The sequence below is a fragment of the Taeniopygia guttata genome, chromosome 2 (genome assembly GCF_048771995.1).
Source record: "Taeniopygia guttata chromosome 2, bTaeGut7.mat, whole genome shotgun sequence".
Taxonomy (NCBI): Eukaryota; Metazoa; Chordata; class Aves; order Passeriformes; family Estrildidae; genus Taeniopygia; species Taeniopygia guttata.
This window is the reverse complement of record NC_133026.1, coordinates 120214678-120234140: the sequence shown is the minus strand read 5'-3', so window position 1 is coordinate 120234140 and position 19463 is coordinate 120214678. Positions and strand designations below refer to the sequence as shown.

The 19463-nt window shown below is 38.9% G+C and overlaps 1 protein-coding gene and 1 long non-coding RNA gene across 8 annotated transcripts in view; one reads left to right on the top strand and one right to left on the bottom strand.

The window, feature by feature from the left end:
- The window catches only part of STAU2 (staufen double-stranded RNA binding protein 2), a 171281-nt gene extending 161695 nt beyond the window's left edge, over positions 1–9586 (top strand). For all 5 annotated transcript variants that reach the window (XM_072924765.1, XM_030266336.4, XM_030266334.4 and 2 more), the window contains 2 exons: positions 7530–7618; positions 8462–9586. In XM_072924765.1, the coding sequence (XP_072780866.1) occupies positions 7530–7618; positions 8462–8555 (183 nt within the window). In that variant the 3' untranslated portion in view covers positions 8556–9586. The remainder of the gene's footprint in view (positions 1–7529; positions 7619–8461) is intronic.
- LOC115493916 (uncharacterized) overlaps positions 1–19463 on the bottom strand; it is a 59086-nt gene that overhangs the window by 35720 nt on the left and 3903 nt on the right. For 2 of the 3 annotated variants that reach the window (XR_012054176.1, XR_012054174.1), the window contains exons 2-3: positions 4088–4128; positions 1157–1365 (exon numbers count right to left, since the gene is read on the bottom strand). This is a non-coding gene — a long non-coding RNA (uncharacterized lncRNA). Of the gene's footprint in view, positions 1–1156; positions 1366–3892; positions 4019–4087; positions 4129–19463 lie in introns of all 3 variants that reach the window. The other variant, XR_012054175.1, reaches the window with a different exon arrangement.

The window sequence follows — 19463 nt, the reverse complement described above, 5'->3', positions numbered from 1 at the left end:
ATTCTGAGAACACAGCTGACGGGGATATTTTCCAGCCATCAGTGATGAGAGAGTGATTCATGGCCTTTTTTCAATGCTGGTGCAGGATTTTGCCTGAGGATATCCATTCTCCTGTTTTCAGCTTTACATTTGAAGCTGTCTTTCTTAAAATCTCCTATAATTTTTGTCTGCAGCTCCTCAATCATGCTTGAGTGTTGTCTTAGTTGCATAATTTAAACATCTACCTACCAATAACTGGCCATGTAAATACTCTCATTTGGAAGTCTCTAATTAGTGAAAGCCCCTATATTACTTAAATGTCTACCTCCTTCTGAAAGTTAGTGTTTAAGTAGCTTTTGTCTAAGGATATAAAATTAGAAGCAAGATTAATTTAAGATTAATTGCTGTCTAGTAAAATTCTATTGTATATGTGTAGTGCAAACACTTGGAAATTTAATTTTAAAATATTTTCTTTCATGCTCATAAATAAGCTGTGATGATGCATGATTATTTCTGTATTTGTTCTTGGAATTGCAGCAACTGAAGGAAAAATTTGGAGTCTTGAACTTAGAAATAAATTTACTTTAAAAGAACTTCCAGAATTCTAGACAAAATCTATAGCAGATACACTGCATATCTGAAAATATCTGAGAGAAGATTTACTTTACTCTTAATCCTGTTTTAACTGTTTAAGATTTATTTTAAGTGCTGGTACTTGGGGCCCAACTTTCACACCTCACTTTACCATTAGAGGTTGTAGACACAGGTCAGCAGATACTGGCACTGAACCTGAAAGCTCTTATGAGATGTTCATGAAGAAGCATCAACTTACTGGTTTCCTGCATAAATTGTCATGAAGGCAAATGTCGTGGCAGCACTTGAGTATATTGCCCCTTTCAAGTGGGAATATGAGTGTGGGAAGAGTCTGAGAAGATGCAGATTAAAGAGTCCTGTACAGTCTGAGTCCCATACAGATCCTTTAGCGATCCCTTCTTCTCCTATTCCTACCTGCAAGTAAGAACACAACCTAAACTTGGCAACTAGACTAACCTCTCCATGCTAGATTAATTTCTTATTCTGTTAAATTAGATGTGTTTAAGTATCATTTATTAAATCCTCTTCAGCTTTTCTCTCTTTGTGACTGGAAAGTATTCTATCACCATTAAAACAATCTTACCCCAGATTATTATGCAGATCTTTCTTGGGCTTTAAGGGAATGCTTCACCATTCCTTACTCCTGAAATTATTGCATGGTCACAAGAATGGCCGTCAGATTTTGAGTGCGGTGGTTCACATGGAAAATAAGCCATGCCCAATTGACTCTCTCTACTGTTAAGCAGGCTCTTCAATAGATGAAGTAGATGAATTTAGGTTGAAGATCAAAACCTATGGAAAAAAAGTTCCATGTTGAATAGTGTCTTTCACTCCATGCACTTCTCAGCATATTAAGAGGCATGGAGGAATGAGTACACGTGTCCAATAAAACTAGGTGGAAGAAGGTGACATGCATGCTGTTGATAGAAGCTCTGTTTAATATGTTGGAAAAATTGTTCAAGAACAGTTAATCCTTTCTTTAGGATTACCCCCAGAAAGCTGGCAAGGTCAGGCTGTACATGGATTGTGTGTCATTTAAATTCTGGCCGCATGAGTTGCCTGGGGGCAGCATTAACTACAACGTGGGACTTGTTCTAAGCTACATCTGTGAATCATCATTCTTTGTTTGAAAACAGTGGACTCCTCCTATCCTCCGAGCTCCTTCTCTTGACAGGTGCAATCAGTAGCCTTAAGTGTAGTGCCTATCAAGTGACTATACCTTTGTGCAGAGATTAATCAATTTGGAAAATGCTATTTCCATGTAAACTACACGAGTTAATCAGATTATAACCCTGTGTTTTTCATGCATATCATAAACCATATGAGGAAAGAGCTTGAAGTCATTTAATTAAGGTTTACACTGTGTGCTGTGAAAAACCTTTCTGAACTTAATATTCAAACAGATTTTAACATTGGTTCACATGAAATCTAATCAGCTGGAGAGAACAGCACATTGAAAGGAAAGCAATGAAAACTCCTAGCAGGAGTTATTGTTTGCAATATAGTGAATTCATTTGCAACAGAAGCTGTGGGAAAAAGGGATTTGTTTGCAATACTTAAGTTTTTGTTTAGCTTGCATGTAGCCATCCTGACAAATTCAAGAGAATTAAATAGGGATGTTAAGGAGTCAAATTTTAGCTACTTTGTGTGCATGTATGTAAGTCTACACAAAGAAATATATCTTCTCTTTGTGCATTTCTCTATGCATGAAGTGTTGAGTGTGGGCAAGTTAAAGCCAGGTGGAAGCTTAGTCAAAAATTTCTTCATCTAGAGAAATTAAAAGCAATCACCAAGAACAATAATTTGAATACATACAAATTTAAATAGTTGCTCAGTTTTGGGGCACTGAACCTTCAAACTCACGTCTATAGCTGTAATATTAATTTTTTTAAATAGCCTATAAATGTGAAATTAAAATCCATATATTAAAAATTCATGAAGCTCATCTCATTACTGATTCAGACAGCTTTGCTGCAATGTTATTGCACAGCTGACATTGCCTTTTGAGGCCTCAGTAGTCAGGGAGAGGGAAAGAAACTCACTGATTAGAGGGACATTTTTCTTTTGATTTAGAAAACAAATAAACATTGATTTGTTTGTACATACTACCAGTTTTGCTCACACTCTACTATTGTCTAGGCTTTTGGCTAGACACTAAAATCCAGATCTAGAGTCTGTGATGGTAACCAGGTATGCAAACATGTTCTCAAGCCTAAACTTGAGCAATAGAGACTTGCTGATGCATATGGCACGTGACTACAAGAAACATGACCACAATAAATCATTTGACCCAGAAAACTTGGTCCTGAACTAAGACCCAGCTACTAAAGACAATAAAATCTTGTCCTTCACGAACTCTTCTAGACTCTGACAAGTCAGTCTTGCAGTTTCTACCCATAATTTTATGTCTTCAGAAAACACTGATTAAGGCCAAGCTGAATATGTTTTTTCTTGTACTTAGAAAATTGATGTTAGGAGGCATATTGCCAGTGAACTAGCAGTATGAAACTGTGTCTTTATTAGGATTGTCTCAGACCTCCTTGGTAAAGTCAACTGGAAGAGCCACAGAGAACAACAAACGTTTACAATTTTCAGTTTCACGTAATAAGCTGAAATGTAATATAGATTTAAGAGGAAAAACACAAACCACATACTGTGTTAAAACAAACATGAAAATTTTATGGTGAGGATGTGATCTTAAATGCATATGGACTAGTGGAGTGCCTGTCTGCTGCTCTTGCTAGAGAATGATCTAATGTTACTAGATTGTCATTATAAGACACTTAATCCCCAGAGAGAGAAACAGGAAGAATATTTACAAGTTTCAGTCTATTTGCTAATTGCCAATTGACTTGAAGAAAGCTAAAAAATGACTGGAAACATCCATCCCCATCCTGATACACACACATACCAATAATGGAAATGGCAGCCAAGACAAACAGCTAGCATTGCGGTGCATCCTGTTGGCATCGTATTTTTGGCACTGTTGTAGCTATACAAAAAACAAGTGATACAAGAAATGTGTAAGGACATCTGTTCTGTAACCTATGGGGCTTCACTCACAAAACAGTTGTAAAATCTTCTGGGGGAGAGAAAAATTTCTCTGTATCTGTGCAGATGCTGTATTGTAAGAAAATATCAATGGAAGGAAGTGTTGAGCCTTTGAAAGAGGAAATTGTTCACCAGATTCACTGTCAAATGTTCCATTCTTTTCTTTCCTTTTCATTTAACCTATGTTATCTGCCATTCATAAGTTATATTTAAGCCAAGTGGTGTAAATCTATTGGGACTAATATAATTGAATCATGGATTAAATTACCCTGGTGTCTGCTTGTAACTCTTCTTCACTGCAGATTACTTGAGCTCTGTGTCGCTCTGCTGACTATTCAGGTCACAGCCTCTAAGCTACCAGCTTCCTTCCTGAATCCAGCATCTTCATGTCTGTCTAGGGGCATGATGGGGAGAGAAGAAACATTAAAGAAATCAATTAAGATCCAAAGTATTGTTTACTCACCTGCTTCTCTTAGCTTGCTGATCCTTCCAAATACAAGCAGGCTATGGGAGAAAGAAAAGGGGGAGGTTTTGGCACGCTGCAGGGCTCTCTACCGTTCCTCTACTCCCCTTCAGCCACATCCAACAAATTGACCTTATAAAAAGGAAATAAACTTTCCCAAAACTCAAATCTTGTTGCAAATATTGGGATATAAGTAATTAGGCTTCCCCCACAGGTAGCTTATAGACAGTAAGACATGGTTCCATGAAAAAGAAAGCAGACCTCATATTAACCTGGAATACATTAGGAAACTGGAAGTTAAAGAGGGACTGTGAGGTGTAGGAGATTTGGAGAACCTGGGGAAGAAAAGCTTAGTCCTGACAGCTGCTGAAGTCCTGGGTGGGAGTACATTTAGGAGCTGGAAAAATGCAGACAGTGCTCACAAAAACACCCTGATACCTGTAGCCGGCACATCAAGGATACAGGCACAGACTGCTTCCCTGCCAATTGCTCTCTCTGATATTTGGTTTCACAAATGCAATAGGTCTGAGATTTTATCTTTTATGTCCTATTTCAGTATGGGAAAGGCATGGCTTGAGGAAGAGTGAGATGGCGAAATGAGATCGCACCATGTTACAAGCATTAGGATTTTGAAATTGTGTTGGTATTAAACATGCTTATCATTGAACACCTTAAATCATATTTTCATTTTATGTACTTTTTCTAATTGTTCTGTATTTACTTTATTGACAGCCATATGCTCCCATGCTCCCATTGACACCCAATGATCCATGTTTATATGCAAAAAACGTGCATTATTTTATATTTTTCCCCTTGCTGTTAAAAGAGGAGAAGGGCTCTCTTGATCTGATTCTATTAAGCTGGTGGCTAATGTTCATCCAGAAAGTTTTGAATCAGTTTTCCTGGAAAACAACCCTGAAAGCTGCTCTGTAATTTATGTGGGATGCCTTGCAAGTAGTCAGTTCTGTGAGTAAAACAGTAGTAACTAACAGAGCTACTCAGCAATTCTAGATTTTGGATGTTTATGTTAGTCTAATTAATCTCTTGATGATTTCAGGATTTCAGTTGCTCCTAATTGAGACCAGACTGTTCTGCAGATCATATGATCAATCTGTGATTTAATCTTGAATGAAACTTTACTTGGCTCTACTTACAAACTGTGATCAGGGCATTTTCGTCCAAGTCACTATACAAACAAATAACCTGAACACAAAGTTCTTCCACAATAAGTTTACAATTCACACATCAGACCAGGAAGCTACGAGTGGGTATGAAAAAGTAAACAAAGTGTGTTGAGAAACATGTGAGGTAGCAGTTTAACTGTGTGGGAGGAGCCGATGTCTCAGCTTCCTTCCCTCCTTGCAGTGCTACCTGGTAATGGGCTTAGGTTTACCATGCATAAGAAGGAAGGAGATTCTGATAGTTTTGCTAATGTGCATCAGGAAAAAATGGATGTGAGAAGACAGGAGATTCTTGGGTGCTGGTCCCTACCCATTGGATTCTTTCTCACAGTTGCTAACCCATGACCAATTAAAGTACAAGGAAGCATAGGAGCCCAAATCACTCCCCTTCCTCACCTGATGAGTCCTACTTGTATTGTCATGAAAAGGACCTCAGGGAGAGGAGAAGAAGAGAGAAATTGGGATGAAGAAATGTGTTGGGTTACTGGAACCGAAAAGTTAAGAGGAGCATAGTTGAAAACCCTCATTGCCACTGGAGGAATTATTTGCAATGAGCGGTCACTTTGCTGTGCAATCAAGATCAAGGATGGAAAGACAGATGGTGGTTAGATCTTATAGGAGTAGAGAATGCACATGTGAAACTTGTGAAGGGACACTGAGGTGCTAGAGAAAGAATTTTTATGAAGAATGGAAATATATAAAAACATCAAGAAAACCAGAAGAAATGAGGAAAGAGAAAATTCTCTCTGGGAAACTCAGTGAGTGATAAAAGTGAAAGATCCAGTAATGGGATCTCATACAAGGGGCTCAGAACACATGGTAAAGGTGGAGTGGATTGTAGGTAACAGTGATAATCTGAGGTTTACCAAGAGACTTTCTAAAATGTTCAATTTTTTTTTTTTCCCTCAGGGCACAAACCATAACATTTCAAAGATTAGAAAGATTCTACTTTCATGTGTGGTGGGTGGGAGTGCCTTGTACAGCCTTCTGAGGCTTCAGCAGCTAGTCATTACTATAGACAAATATGGGACATGTGGTCTTTTACTTTGAGGCAGCCTGGCAATTTTTGTGCTGCTACTCATCTCACCAAAGTACACATTGTCTAATAATATTTAAGTTGTATAAACATACGTTTCAAGTGAAGGAGTTGTTGAGAGAATCCAGGCAAAGAATTAGTACAAAGGCAAATCTAGTACTTCATTACAATGGCAACTCCTGTTCCAGGCTGGGTCCCTGCTCTCTGGGGGAAAGGAAGATAGAGTCACAGATTCTTTCTGTCCCAACAAATAAGAAGAGAGCAGCAATTGCTTCACTCTAAACAGCGCTTTAGGGCCTCCAGAGAGTTCCATTGCTTGAGGTGTTAGCTTAGGGCACAATGTGCAAAGTCACCTTTTCTTTCCCCTGTGATTTGTTCTGAATGCATCTCAGGAGGAAGTGATTAAAACACAAAATCTATTTTGTGGTTCTGCTTTACATTTCACCTTCTCAGTAGAACTGACCTCAGCTGTTTTATTGTGCTGGCTCTATCTTCAAAGTCGGCCATAAGGTGTCAGAGATTTTCATAATCAAGCTTTTCCAAATCAATTACAAAAAAGAAATTTTTTTTACCAAAGCAGATAGAAGGAAGAGAAGAAGAGGGGGCTCATAGCAGATAAGGCAGAAGTTGGTCAATGAAGAATGCAATGGAAAATGTTAGATAAAACCTGACTGTTCTTCTATTCCTGATTCTCCCTAATCACTCCATATAGCATCCCCCTGATTAGCACATTTCAGTACCTGTGTGCAAGACATCAGGCTGTAACATTTTTCCAGATCTGAGTTTGGAGTGCTGGTAGTGTCCTGCTGACCCTCTTCCCACTTCTCACACCTTCTGCAACCATTTGCAGCTCAAAAGTTTGTCCATAGGATCTCTAGAAAGTGTGGGCTCTAGGAAAGCATATGGGGAAGCTGGAGACACTTTGCAGCTAGAAAGCCGAGAATCCTAAAAGTATGTCCTATTCTTTATATAAGTGATGAAGCTTGCATAGACACAAATGGGAGTCACTGATATACCCAGGAAGAAGGAGATCTCCTCAATCCACGCACAAGCACAGCTATTTATCATGGAGCTGTTGTGCACCCACTCGCTTAGCTCTGCAGCCTAGATGGCTTCAATAAACAGGAAAGAAATTGAATCTAGAATACCAAAACACACACCTTCCTTCCTTTGGTGCTAATATAATTGTGCCAGTGGGTTTTTTGACAACTCATTTTTTCTTTAGGCAGCGTTAAGTGCCTTGAAACAGTTTTCAGAACAAGGACTGGATCCAGTGGAAGGAGCTATGAAACTTGAGAACGGATCACATGAAAAGTAAGTACAATTTAAATCCTCTGCATTTTAATGCCTGTGTGGCATGGTAGATAAGAAATGTTAATTAAGAGCTTAGTTGCCCTTTTAAACCTATGCAAAACTATTTCCTCTGGAATTTACATACAGTTTGTGACAATTTGAGAGGATAAACATGATTTCAGGTTTAGTGTTAGTGATAATGTTTACTAATTAGCTATGAGATAGTCCTGTGGAAATGCTAAAGAAAAGGATTTTCTTTCCATTGTATGGATTCTGTGTAAGAAGCATAACATGATTTTTGTCAAATGTGTTGTAGCACATGATATTGCCTGTAAATAAGCATAGCTATCTGCCAATAAGGCATTATGACTGCAAGCTGAGTTTTACCTCAGAGAATTTAAAAGTTGAAATTTCTTCCAAGTCTTAAAAAAAACTCTGATATGGAATTAAGCTTTAAGTAGTAGACAATAGAACAGGGTTTCACACTGGATTTTCAATTATTTAGGAAAGTGGGATTGTCCATCCAATAAAGATTTTTTTTCCAGCTGCTAGTCTGTTTATGTAAGAAAGTAGTCTTGTGTTACTAAATAAATTAGGAAGTAATAGAATAAAAGAACTAAGACTAAAAGTGGCCTTTGGAATTTTCAGTAGATATATTGTGGCTATTTATAAACTAATTTAATCAGAAACATATTTTCATATGATCTCATCAGCATAGTATTTGAACATAAATATTGTTGTTTCACTTTAAAATGTTACCTTCCACGGTGACCTTTGAATCTCAAGTGCCATCTGGTAATAAACATGTCTTAAAGATGTGCAACCCTGGACCTTACCACTCTTGTTAATGTATTAATCTTTCAGACAAGTCAAGCATCTGGGAGAGAAAGCAGACAATAAACAGACTAACTCAGGCACCATTGCTCAGGACTGCAAGGATTCAAAGGCTGTCGTCTAGGAGCTTCCCAGCACCCACGGCTGCCACTGCATCCTTATAAACCTGTCAACACGCAATAGGGTGTATGTGTACAAGGAAATGAATGACTAATACCATTATTTGAGTCTTATGTGAAGACAACACTATTCTAACACAAGAGATAGTATACATGGTACTGTTTATTCAACTGTGGAAAAAAATAAAATTGAACATTTCCCTTAGAACTCGAGATCAGACTCGAGATCAGAGCATAACTCAATTGCCCAGAGGCAGAAGAAGTCTGATCGTGTTACTGGAGGTTAAAATAACAATGAATTAACAAAAAGTTTTGGGGAAAAAAAAAAGAAACTTTACAATTGATTAATACTGAGGAAAATAAGTCAGCATTGGTTCAGTTATACAATTTTTTGTAGTGTAGTTTTAAGTTCAGCTTACTGTTTTTTAAATAATGCTTGAATATTTTAAAATTAACCAATGACAGTGCTGTGAGAATTGTAGTTGTTGTCTTCATATATAGTCATACAGCTTATCTTTTTATGCAGACATTATGCATTCTTCATTCTATATGAATATGTATGACTTTAAGATGCACTACTCAGAGTTGTATGCAAACAGAAGTTTAAATCTTGACAAGTATTGTCTTAACATGAACAGATGTTAGTTATGATCATTTTCAATATACTCCAGGAAAAAAGCAAATATGGTATTTGATTTTCCTTGCCATAATCAATTAAAGAGGCGTCTTGCCTCCAAGCAACATTTTCGCCTTCAATTCTGCTCTCTATTGTATGAAGCACATCTACACCCCATTCTGTGTGTTGTATCAACCCACCGTTTGCATCAACTGAGTGTTTTTAATCTCTGCATTCGGACCAAGAGCAAAAGGGAGGACTGCAACGTTATCAAGCCAAGGGTGGAAACTGTTGATGTAAAGATCATTCTTTTGTGAAAGGAGTGGCAGAGGAGATAAGACCTGTGGCTGCTCTGTACCAGCATATTTCTTTTAAGTGTGTGGCCAAATGCAGTAAAACCACATCAGTTCATGTGTACAATGACAGTGTCTTCTCTTTCTTTATCACTCACAGTTAAACAACTAAGAGACAAAAAGGAAAAGAAAACAATTAAAAACTAACAAATTACTGGCTACCACACTAGAGCCAGGTTTCAACCAAGCTGTCCCCATGCCACCACTTTCTACAAACTTACTGTGTTAGACCAGACAAGCTGGTATTTAGGTCATTTATCTACCCAAAATACAGATTATTTTATTTAATGCAACAGATAAAGTTTAACTGCATAACAGCCATGACAACATTACACAAGATTGTAGAAGCACCAAAACCGGAGATCACAACTCAGTGACTCACGCAGAAAAGCAGAGGAGCAGCAATGTGAGGAAATGGTGCAAGGTACAGTGGCATTGATTCACCTCGGGGACGGGCTTTCTGGGCAATACACATCTTGCTCTCCCAGAACCACTGCTAGGAGTCCTTTTTTTCTACTTCGTGTTTCTCATGGGTATGGTTCACTCTCAAACCCGGCAGATAAGGAGCTTTTGTTCTAAAAGTTTGAAGTTTTCTAGGGTCTGACTCCATAAAAGAGTCAGGAACAAACTGAGCCTTTCAGTTCCCACAGATTCCAAGGGGCGTTTGGCACCTGCAGACTCAAGTTATTCAGGCAGCTGCATACAAAAATAATTAGCTCTTACACACCAACTTTCTCAGGGATATGTTACCTGCCTAATTGGCAACTGGAGCAGAAATTCTGCTCCTTCAGCTCATCAGACAGCTCAGAGAGCTCAGAAACAGCCTCAGTCTGTGCTTTAGCTGTACCTGCCAGTGTGCAGGATACAAATGGCATTACTGTCCCCTCTCATGGAGAACAAGAACAAAAGGAAGAGGCAAACCCATTCCTCTGTCCTAAGGGTGAGATGCTGTGATTACTGGGGAGAATGTGACGAGGAGACTGGCAGTATGGTCTCCCTGGCACCAACAGAACCTCTGTGGTGTGTTCCCTGTCCCGGTAAATTTTAGATTAGTTGCTTTGTTTTAGGTGGGCTCTGCATTGAGCACCAGACTTGCTCCAGAGCATGTGGAGTGCAGCAAAGTGATGCTCACCTCACTCTCAATGATCAAATTGTAACCAAATGTGTGCAACCAGCTGTCTAGGCCCAAGAGAGCTCATTCAGCCTCTCCAATCAAGGCATCAGTAGAGAAAGAGTATCTCTGTGAAACTCTTATTTCAGATTCTCTTGCTTGTCAGAACTATGCTTGATTCTGATTCTGACATAAAGCAAGGCAAGTAACTGAGCTGGGGGACTCACTCCCTTTTCTCAAAACTGTAGAAACACGGAGCAGACTGGGGGAGGAGGGTCATATAGTAGCAGAAGTTCTAACGATTTTCCAAAAGCAGGGCTGACTAATGGCTGTAATCACAAGTTAGAAAGTCTGCAGCCTTATGTCAAGTGCACACAGATGGCTGTTCCAAAGCGCCTCCAAACCTCAGGTTAAAAGCTGCATCACAGAGGCCCCAGTGAAGGCTGATAGAGCTTTTCCTGGAATAATCTGAAGAAAGAGTTCCTGCTCCCTACAGGTACCAACAGCATCACAAAGACCTCTGTATGGAGCTCATCAAGATACTGCACCTGAACACCACAGTGTCATTTTGGTGTCATTAAGGCATTCCAAGGTTCCTGTATCAGTAAAGTGATTTCAGTCTGTTCCACCTGCAGCACTTATTTTCTTAAAGAATATCCTGCAGTATTCACACACACATACAGAAATGCACTTTAGTTTGACATTATCACTAGCAACCTCCCAAGAACTTGAGCAAAATACTTGCATCAGTGATATTGCAGCAGCCACTGCAATTGGACTTGTCTCCAATCTTTATTCTGGTTGGTTCACAGCTCTTCCTCCTAGTTCTTGGGCTGTCAGTATCTGAAAGCTGCTGGGAATTAAGAATTAAGTCTGATAATCTAAAAACTACCATATTTTTGTCGACTAATCTCATATTTTTTTTCTTTCTAAAATAAGTACATGTGAAAATGAACAGATTTTATATTTAGTTTTGTTTAAAAAGTAAATTATGATGGACACTGAAAGAATATCAATATGTTTGAATTTATTAGTTCTAAAAGGGTTATTTGTTTTTCTGACAGCAGCTGATTTGTTTTTTTTTAGATTATATGTTCTTTAGGGTATAGATTTTGTCCAACTTCTGTTTGCAAAGCACCAAATACAGTTTAGTTCCCTGTTATGCACACATACCACACATCTCATCCTATGTCTCAGAGCACTTTCAAAGATGAGCAAATGCCGTGTTTTACAAAAGTGGATCTAAGGTGCAAGCTGGTCTTTAGGAATAAGGCAGGAATAAGGAATAAAGCCTAGGCTAGCCAGATTGCCTATCTAGCAGACTACAGTGTTCTCAACACTTATTTTAAGGGCTCAGAACACTAATTGTCATCAGTTTTGAACCTATAGAACTCATTAATCAGCAAGAATTATGCTAAAGAGAAACAAGGTCACATATGTATCCTCTCAAAAATATTTTCAAATGCCTTCTGGGGGTCAGCAAACTAAGAACCTGCACAGGAAAAGGCTCATCACTGACAGAATGAGGTATCAGATATGGCTCAAAGGGTGGGAATACACATGGATAATCTTGTATCTGAGTTATCATCTTCAGTGGAATACTGCCCTGTTGACGGCTCAGCACACTCTGGCAGTTTCTGTTCTCACACTGGCACATGTAGCACCTGTCTCCAAAGGGGCAGATGTGCTGCTTCTGACAAATACAAAACACAGCAGCACTGGGGCTGTAGAGCTGCAGAGCAGGGTGCAGATTTCTGTTCCCTGCCATCCCAGCATTCCACTTCCATTCACAGTGGAGCTGAATTTACCCTTCAGCTAGAGTCCTCATTGAATTCAAGAGATAATTAAGCTGGCATTTAATTTCTTCTGATGGGAGTCATAGGATTTAAAATATTTAGTACTTATCAGCAGCATTTTTAAAGGGACTTTGGATGAGAGTAGAGAGGAACCTTAGGAGTATGGGAGTAGCTGGGATGAATGACTGCAGGAATATGGAATCTCCTCCTCCTTGGCCTGAAGTGACAATGAAATCTAATCCTTCCTAAAGTGTATGCAAAGCCCTTGATCTCTCTGACAGTGCTTTACTACATGCATTTTATTGGTGGGTGGCTGCTTGTTATTGCTCTCATCTTTCTGGCCTGCTCTAATTCCCCATGAAACAGCAGAAGATTTCCCATTTCCTGCAGTGAGAATTGAGCAAAAATTTTAAGTTGGATTTGTTTTCCAGTTAATAGGCAGAGGGCTGGGTTTTTGTTTGTTTGTTTTGAAACACTAAGTAAAAAAATATGCTTGGTAAAATCTTTATATCCTTTCCCAGTCAAATCCAGCATACCCCACTCTCAATTGCATCCTATAAACAGGTATTTATTATTTTCTTTGCTCAAATAAGAATGACCTTTGCAACTCCTGAGAAAACTGAGCCGAGGGTGGGAGGTGGTTTTTAAAATTATAATAAAGATAATAAAGACAGGGACTCTGTCAGAGGCCTGAATACAACATGGAATGATGATTTTGTGATCCTTGAGGGGACATGGTTCTGTGACCAGTGAGAATGGATAATGGCTGTCTTCCATCAGCCTTCTGGCTTAAACATGGCAAGTCGCCTGCCCTGGGCAATAGTGTATATTTGGCATAGCTCTCCAGGGACACCTCCAGAAGAGCTGCAAAGAGAGAAGCATCTCCTGAGTACCAGCTTGCTCTGCCCTTCCTCCTGGCCGATGAGCCCCAGCCGAAGGCGTGAGGAGCTGTGGAGATGAGGCGCAGGGAAGCGCGGCTTCCCTCCGGGTGTTTGCCTCTGCTGCAGGCCCTGCTGCTCATAGCTGCATTCCTGAGGCGGGTATGGGCTGAGCAGTGTGTACACCGGCGGTGAGATGGGTATGAAGTGTTTTGGTGCTATGATTTCTGTTATTGCACATGAGCAGCGCTGACTTTTGTTTTCGATCGTACAGCTTGTTATTTGCTTTATGCAGTTAGTCATGGTTGGCTGTGCACTTCTGTGTTTGGTTTTTTAACTCCATAGCACTTCAGTACAAAGGAAATATAAAAAACAACAATGAAAATGTTTCTAATATGTTCTTAATTAAGTAGACCTCAATAATTGATTTATGAGAAGGAAAGCTAAACAAAGTGGTTGCAAACATAAAAATATAACTTATTTAAGGGCCAAATTTTCCTTTGTTTATGATAACCAGGATCTAGGAGAGCCTGAATATCTATGAAGTTTTATCCAACAACACACAATAAATGAGAAGAAAATTACCCCTGATAAAACAGTTTATGCTTCTCACTACAATATATTAAATATATATTTGTGCATCAAAACAGATCATTTAAACCTGCTAATGTACTTTTGTTTGTGATTATATGCGCAGCATAGTTTTCCTTTTTCCTAAACCACTGGTAATTGTTAAATATTTTTAAGGACAATAATAGTAAAGTCAGTGTTATCTAATTCCCTACTTTAAAATGGTCAGTTTCCACCCCCCACTCCACCCCAAATTAACTGTATTTGACCTGGCTGGAAATAGATGAGAATTTTAAAAATTTATTTAGGTTTAAAGATAGGAGGTCTTCATATATAGTTCAAAACAAAGAAGACATGTTTAAATAGGACAGAGGAAAAAAAAATCAAAATGTGACATCTGTCTGGGGTAGCCCAATTACTTCAGCTGAACTTTCTTGCCTTCTATTTTTATAAAATGACAACTTATTGCAAATCAAACCTGACCTCCTCCTATATGGAGACAAAATATAAAATAAAAAAGGCACAGAACTTTTTTCTTGTCAAGGAAGAAGTTCTCATCCAGTGCAGCACAGCAGCTATACTTTAACCATGTGAACAAAAGTTCAACCCCACTGATAGTTTGTAAAATTTGGAACTGTTTACAAGATGCACTAGAAATACTGTAGTTAAATATCTGGCAAGCAGAGACTATGGCTCCCATGTACAATACATGGTAGGAGTAAACAATTAAATGAACACAGAAATGCAGTAGTTCCTTGCAAAAGAAAAGTCACCCAGCCCATGGCTGGGCAGTCAATTTATGCAGCTCACTTCAACATAAATACTCTTATTATTGTGACATACTTGTTGCATGTGATCAACACATCACTTAGAAATATGTTGCTACTATTTCAATGTTTCTTCTAACTCATAGACAAAACAACCCAGAGCCAGAATGTTAATAGCACTGACTTAGTTAAAATACACCAGAAAGGATGAGGTTTTTCTGATGTCTTCTGAAAATTCCCAACCGGTTGCAATTACATCTGGAATATCACCTTTGGAGTCATTTGGAAACTGCTTTTGAGATACCAGCAGATCTATCAGTCTGTTGTGAATCCTTACAAATGTAAGCTGCTTGTTGAGGAAGGATACTGTCAAGGCCTTCACAACCTTATGTACAAAATTTTGCAGCAGATTTTGCAGGCACACAAAGGGTAAGTGTAGGGCTTCTGTGCCTTAAGGATTTGTCTCTTCCCTTAGCATCAGTTGTACTCCTAACTGCCATGTTTGCACAACCACTGAAGAAAAAGTTTCCACACATATTTAAAAAATATTGTGAAAACATTTTTATGAACAAGAGTTTGTAAGAAATTAGAGACTTAATAAATTTCAGGATTTTTTTTTTGCTATTTTCTTTTAAATTTTGGTTAACCAAAAACCATTTGTTTCTGCAAACAGAAGTCCTTCATATTTTTTTTCAGATGAGGAATTAAGACAAAATGGTAGTTTTGCAAGATCTGTAAAAAGGGACCAGTATTGGCTTTTTAAAATAGACCTAAACTTTTCTTATTTATAAATATGTATGTTTATACAATCATTATATACAAACACTTTACTTCAATATTATGTATACACTTGTGTGTTTCTGTGTGTGTGAATGGATTCAAACTACACACATTTGTGCATGTATCTATGTACATGTAATATATGTACACAAATTATCTGTCTGCCAAACTGAAAACAGAAGCACCTATAATCTAAATACACAAATGTTTAAGTGCCAAACTAGGTCACCTAACTTGGTGACAAACTGAGTATAGAAAAATCTCTGTATATCCCAGATCTAACACAAAACATCTTGAAGTGCACATACAAACAACATCCCAAAGCAGAGGATTGCCCATTTAAATCTTCATTTCTGGGCATGTTCAGAAGCATTTTGATCTTAGCCATATGAACTATTTCCTCTTCCAGTCACTTTGGGACTCTGATGCTCCCTTCCTCCCAAGGAATCCAGGGATTTTTACTGCTTTGGGCAAGATACAACATACTGGTGAAGGAAGAACTCTTGCCAACAAAAATCTGCTTTTTACTCAGTAGCTAAGACTGGAGACTAACTCTTCCTCTGCATCTTGCTTCAGGAATGCCCTGGTAGACCAGGCTGTAGTGTCTGCTGAAACAGGGTGTCATACACCTCTCCAGCTCATCCTCCTCACTTTGAACAGATCTATTCTACATTTACTAAATTAGTGAGACAGGAATACGATTCCTATTACCTGGTGCTTAAAGTAGTTGCCAGCTAGGATATAAAAAGTCTAGAGTTCCAAGCTATTTCCTTAAAATAGTGAAATATCAGTATCAGCTTATGATGAGGCAGTCGCTCGTGTTCCCTTTTGTACTTTCTGAACCACTGAACATGAAATTATTCTGTAAAAAATGGAATGTTTTCCGTGGAGATGAACATAGCCCAGTGACTCACATGTTTTGGTGGCTAAAGCATTCTTTGGAGGTGTAATGTTATATTCTACCTGCTGTTAAGAGACATTGCCAATGCGGCAAAAATTCATAGTAATCTTACCCTGCACAGTTCTTTACAGTTCAGTCTGGTTTGCAAGAGCACGTGGAAAGCAGAGCAGCTGAATGTGAGGTTGGTGCATCACCCTCCCTACAAGGAAATGTCTTCTTCCTGAGGAGGAAGCTACCTTCCTTCATGACTACTGCACTTGAGTGATAAACTTCTCTCTGAGCAACAGATGATGTAAGCCTGAGAAATGTATGACCATGACATACAGCCTTTACAGAAACACTCATTTCCATGGAATCAATCAGGAGGAGACTATGTTCCAACAAAGAACATCAGTTTGTTTTCGTTCTTAATCATATTAATAAAGGGAGTATTTCTATTTCCTCCCTAATCCAGAAGTTGTGTTGTAACATCACATAGAGCTTCAAACTTCTGTGGCCTCTCAGCTCTGTTTTTACTTCTATATTTGCTTTTCCTGGTTTAATTTTTTAGTTTTGTTTGATAATTTGGATCTATTCAAATTCATTCCATCATATTGCAGAGAGGAAATAGTTCAACAAAATTTGAGAACAAAAAGGGTGAGTCCATTGGAAATAAAATTAGCAGCTTCTTTTATTGCTTAAGGCCTTCACCAAGGAATAATTTGTGCAACATTGCTGAAAGCCAAAGAAATCTTAAAACAAAAAGAGTCAATAGTTTGATAAAACCCAGACCTCCTGTGTTGTGCAATTAAAGGTTAGACAGGGTGATAAGAGCTTTAATTTACCTTTGGGAGATATTAATCAGATTTTGGATTAACTTAAAATATGTTTCCTGTGCATTTCTTGCCAGGTAAAGGTCCCTCAATGTTTCCTCTCATGCAGAGGAAGAGATAACACCTTCTCAAAGTGCGGGGAACACCACAAACCCAGATACGCTATCAGGAGGTTTTCTGTAAACTCTGTAATTCTGTGATTTTCCTTCTAGCAGCCAGGAAAGCCAGGGGTACAAATTCCCATATGTGTTAGTTCAGTGTGAGTTCTGTTATTATTAATTATTTATACAGCACCGTGCGTGCGCAGGCCTCTTTATAGACAGAAGGAAATATCCCCCAAGAGCTTGCAAACCGAACGGCCCAGTGGTACAAACACTTCTTTAGCTTTCCTAGGACGTACTACCTGGAATAATCCACTGATGTCAGTGGGCTACTTAGGTGCTGGTAAGTGCTCTGCTGGGTAGGAAGTGTTTGCAGGATTAGGCTGTAGTTAAACCATGAAGTGATGATGGGTGATGAGGGAAGGGAGGGCAAGCATTCCAGCAACAAGATCATGCTGTTGCTTTAGTTATAATGAGGGTGTCAAGGGGCCAGGGCATTTTTAATGCTTTATGTTATTTGTGATCCTGTTTCTGAGAAGGAAAAGCTCACCTTTATAGGCCACACGGAAGAAATGAGCAGTGAGAGAAAGAAGACTGGCTTTGAGCAGAGGGAGAGACAGAGGCTGCTACATGAGGAAGAAGACTCCAGAGGTAAGGGGGGAAGCACAAGAAGAGATGCTGATCATACCCCCAGAGAATCTCCAATCTCTGCTGCAGCTAATATGTGTCCACTACATCCTTGACAGCTTTTTTTTTTTTTTTTTTTTCTTTTCTTTAATTTAGGGCATTTTCAGACGTTTCCCAGTACATTTCCAGCTCTTGGCAAGTTCCAGGCACATCTGTGACATTTAGCTGATAGCCTCCTTAGTGAAGGGAAGGTTGCCAATGAATCGTTGTGCAACTGTTTATGCTACAAACCAAAGTATACAACTGCCAGTTTCACTCTTACAACACAGAGAGCATTTTTCCTCCTTAATTGAAAGTGTGGAACACAACAAAGCCTTTAAAGACCAAGAAAACAACCAGCTGAAACAAGTAGTAAGAAAGACATCAAGGACAACAGGCAGTAGGCCCTCTGCCCAGCAAGACAGGCAGACAGGGCATGCTCTGTTATTAATAGAAACCTATAGACTTTGGGAAGAATATGGGATATAGGAGTCAGGGGAGGGGTTGCTCTAGAATTTCAAGGCATTTCAGATAAATATTGAAGGGATGCTGCCTTCCAAGTGAAAGCACAGGTCAGGTTGTGGCTCCAGAGGAAGACAGCAGCAGCAGAGATGGCTGAGTTGCTGGGCTGGTCTCAGTGGAAATCTTTCCTAGAAGGCATTTTCAGGTAAAGACTTTTGCACAGAGATATGAGATTGTTGCTTGTTAGGCACAAGCCTGCAGCAGAAACAGGTTGATCATCAGAACCTCCACCCCCCTAAGAGTTTTAGGGACAGACCAAGTGGCTGGGGAAAACCCCTGCATTTCTGAGAGAAATGTAGGGGTTTTCTTACAGTGTAGGAACCTGTAAATTCACTGCAGGCTGGTTTTTCTGACAGCTCCACGAGTTAAAATCTGGGAGAAAAAAAAATTTATTATGAAACTAACAAAATAATAGGAATTAACAGGGAAATTTAAACAGGAGATTAGCTTTCAGTCACTTTTTGCAGCATGAATATTTTGAATTTTCTGCATTTTGTGGGAACCAAATGGGTGTCACAATAGTTAAATGAACTGAGAGACACCTCGCCCCTACATTTGGAGGGTGAGGATGGCACTTTGCACAGAAACAGACGTCACCAACCCTCACTTTTCTGAATCCCCACCCCCCCACCTTAATCCCTCTGTGATTTGTGAGACTCTTCTCTTTCTTGAGTTAGTCTGTGATACGTGACTAAATTCATTTCCATACATTTTTAAAAGTTTTTAAATAATTCTGACAGATCACAAAGGGCACTTGAAGGAAACAGATATGTGTAGGCAGATCCACAGATTATGGAACTCAGATACTCTTAATTTTGTCTGCCCTTTTTAGTATTTAACCTGTTCCAGACAATATTACTGTTTTCTCTTACAAGTTTCAGATTTTTTAACCTACATTTTTATACTTTCTTAGTAATATGCTGTGAATTCTACATAAAAAGAACTGGTGATATAAACAGCCAGATCTTCCTGCCTGAAAAATCTTTTACATATGACAAATACAAAACTAGCCAGGAGATGGTCTGGCTCTGAGCTCATTT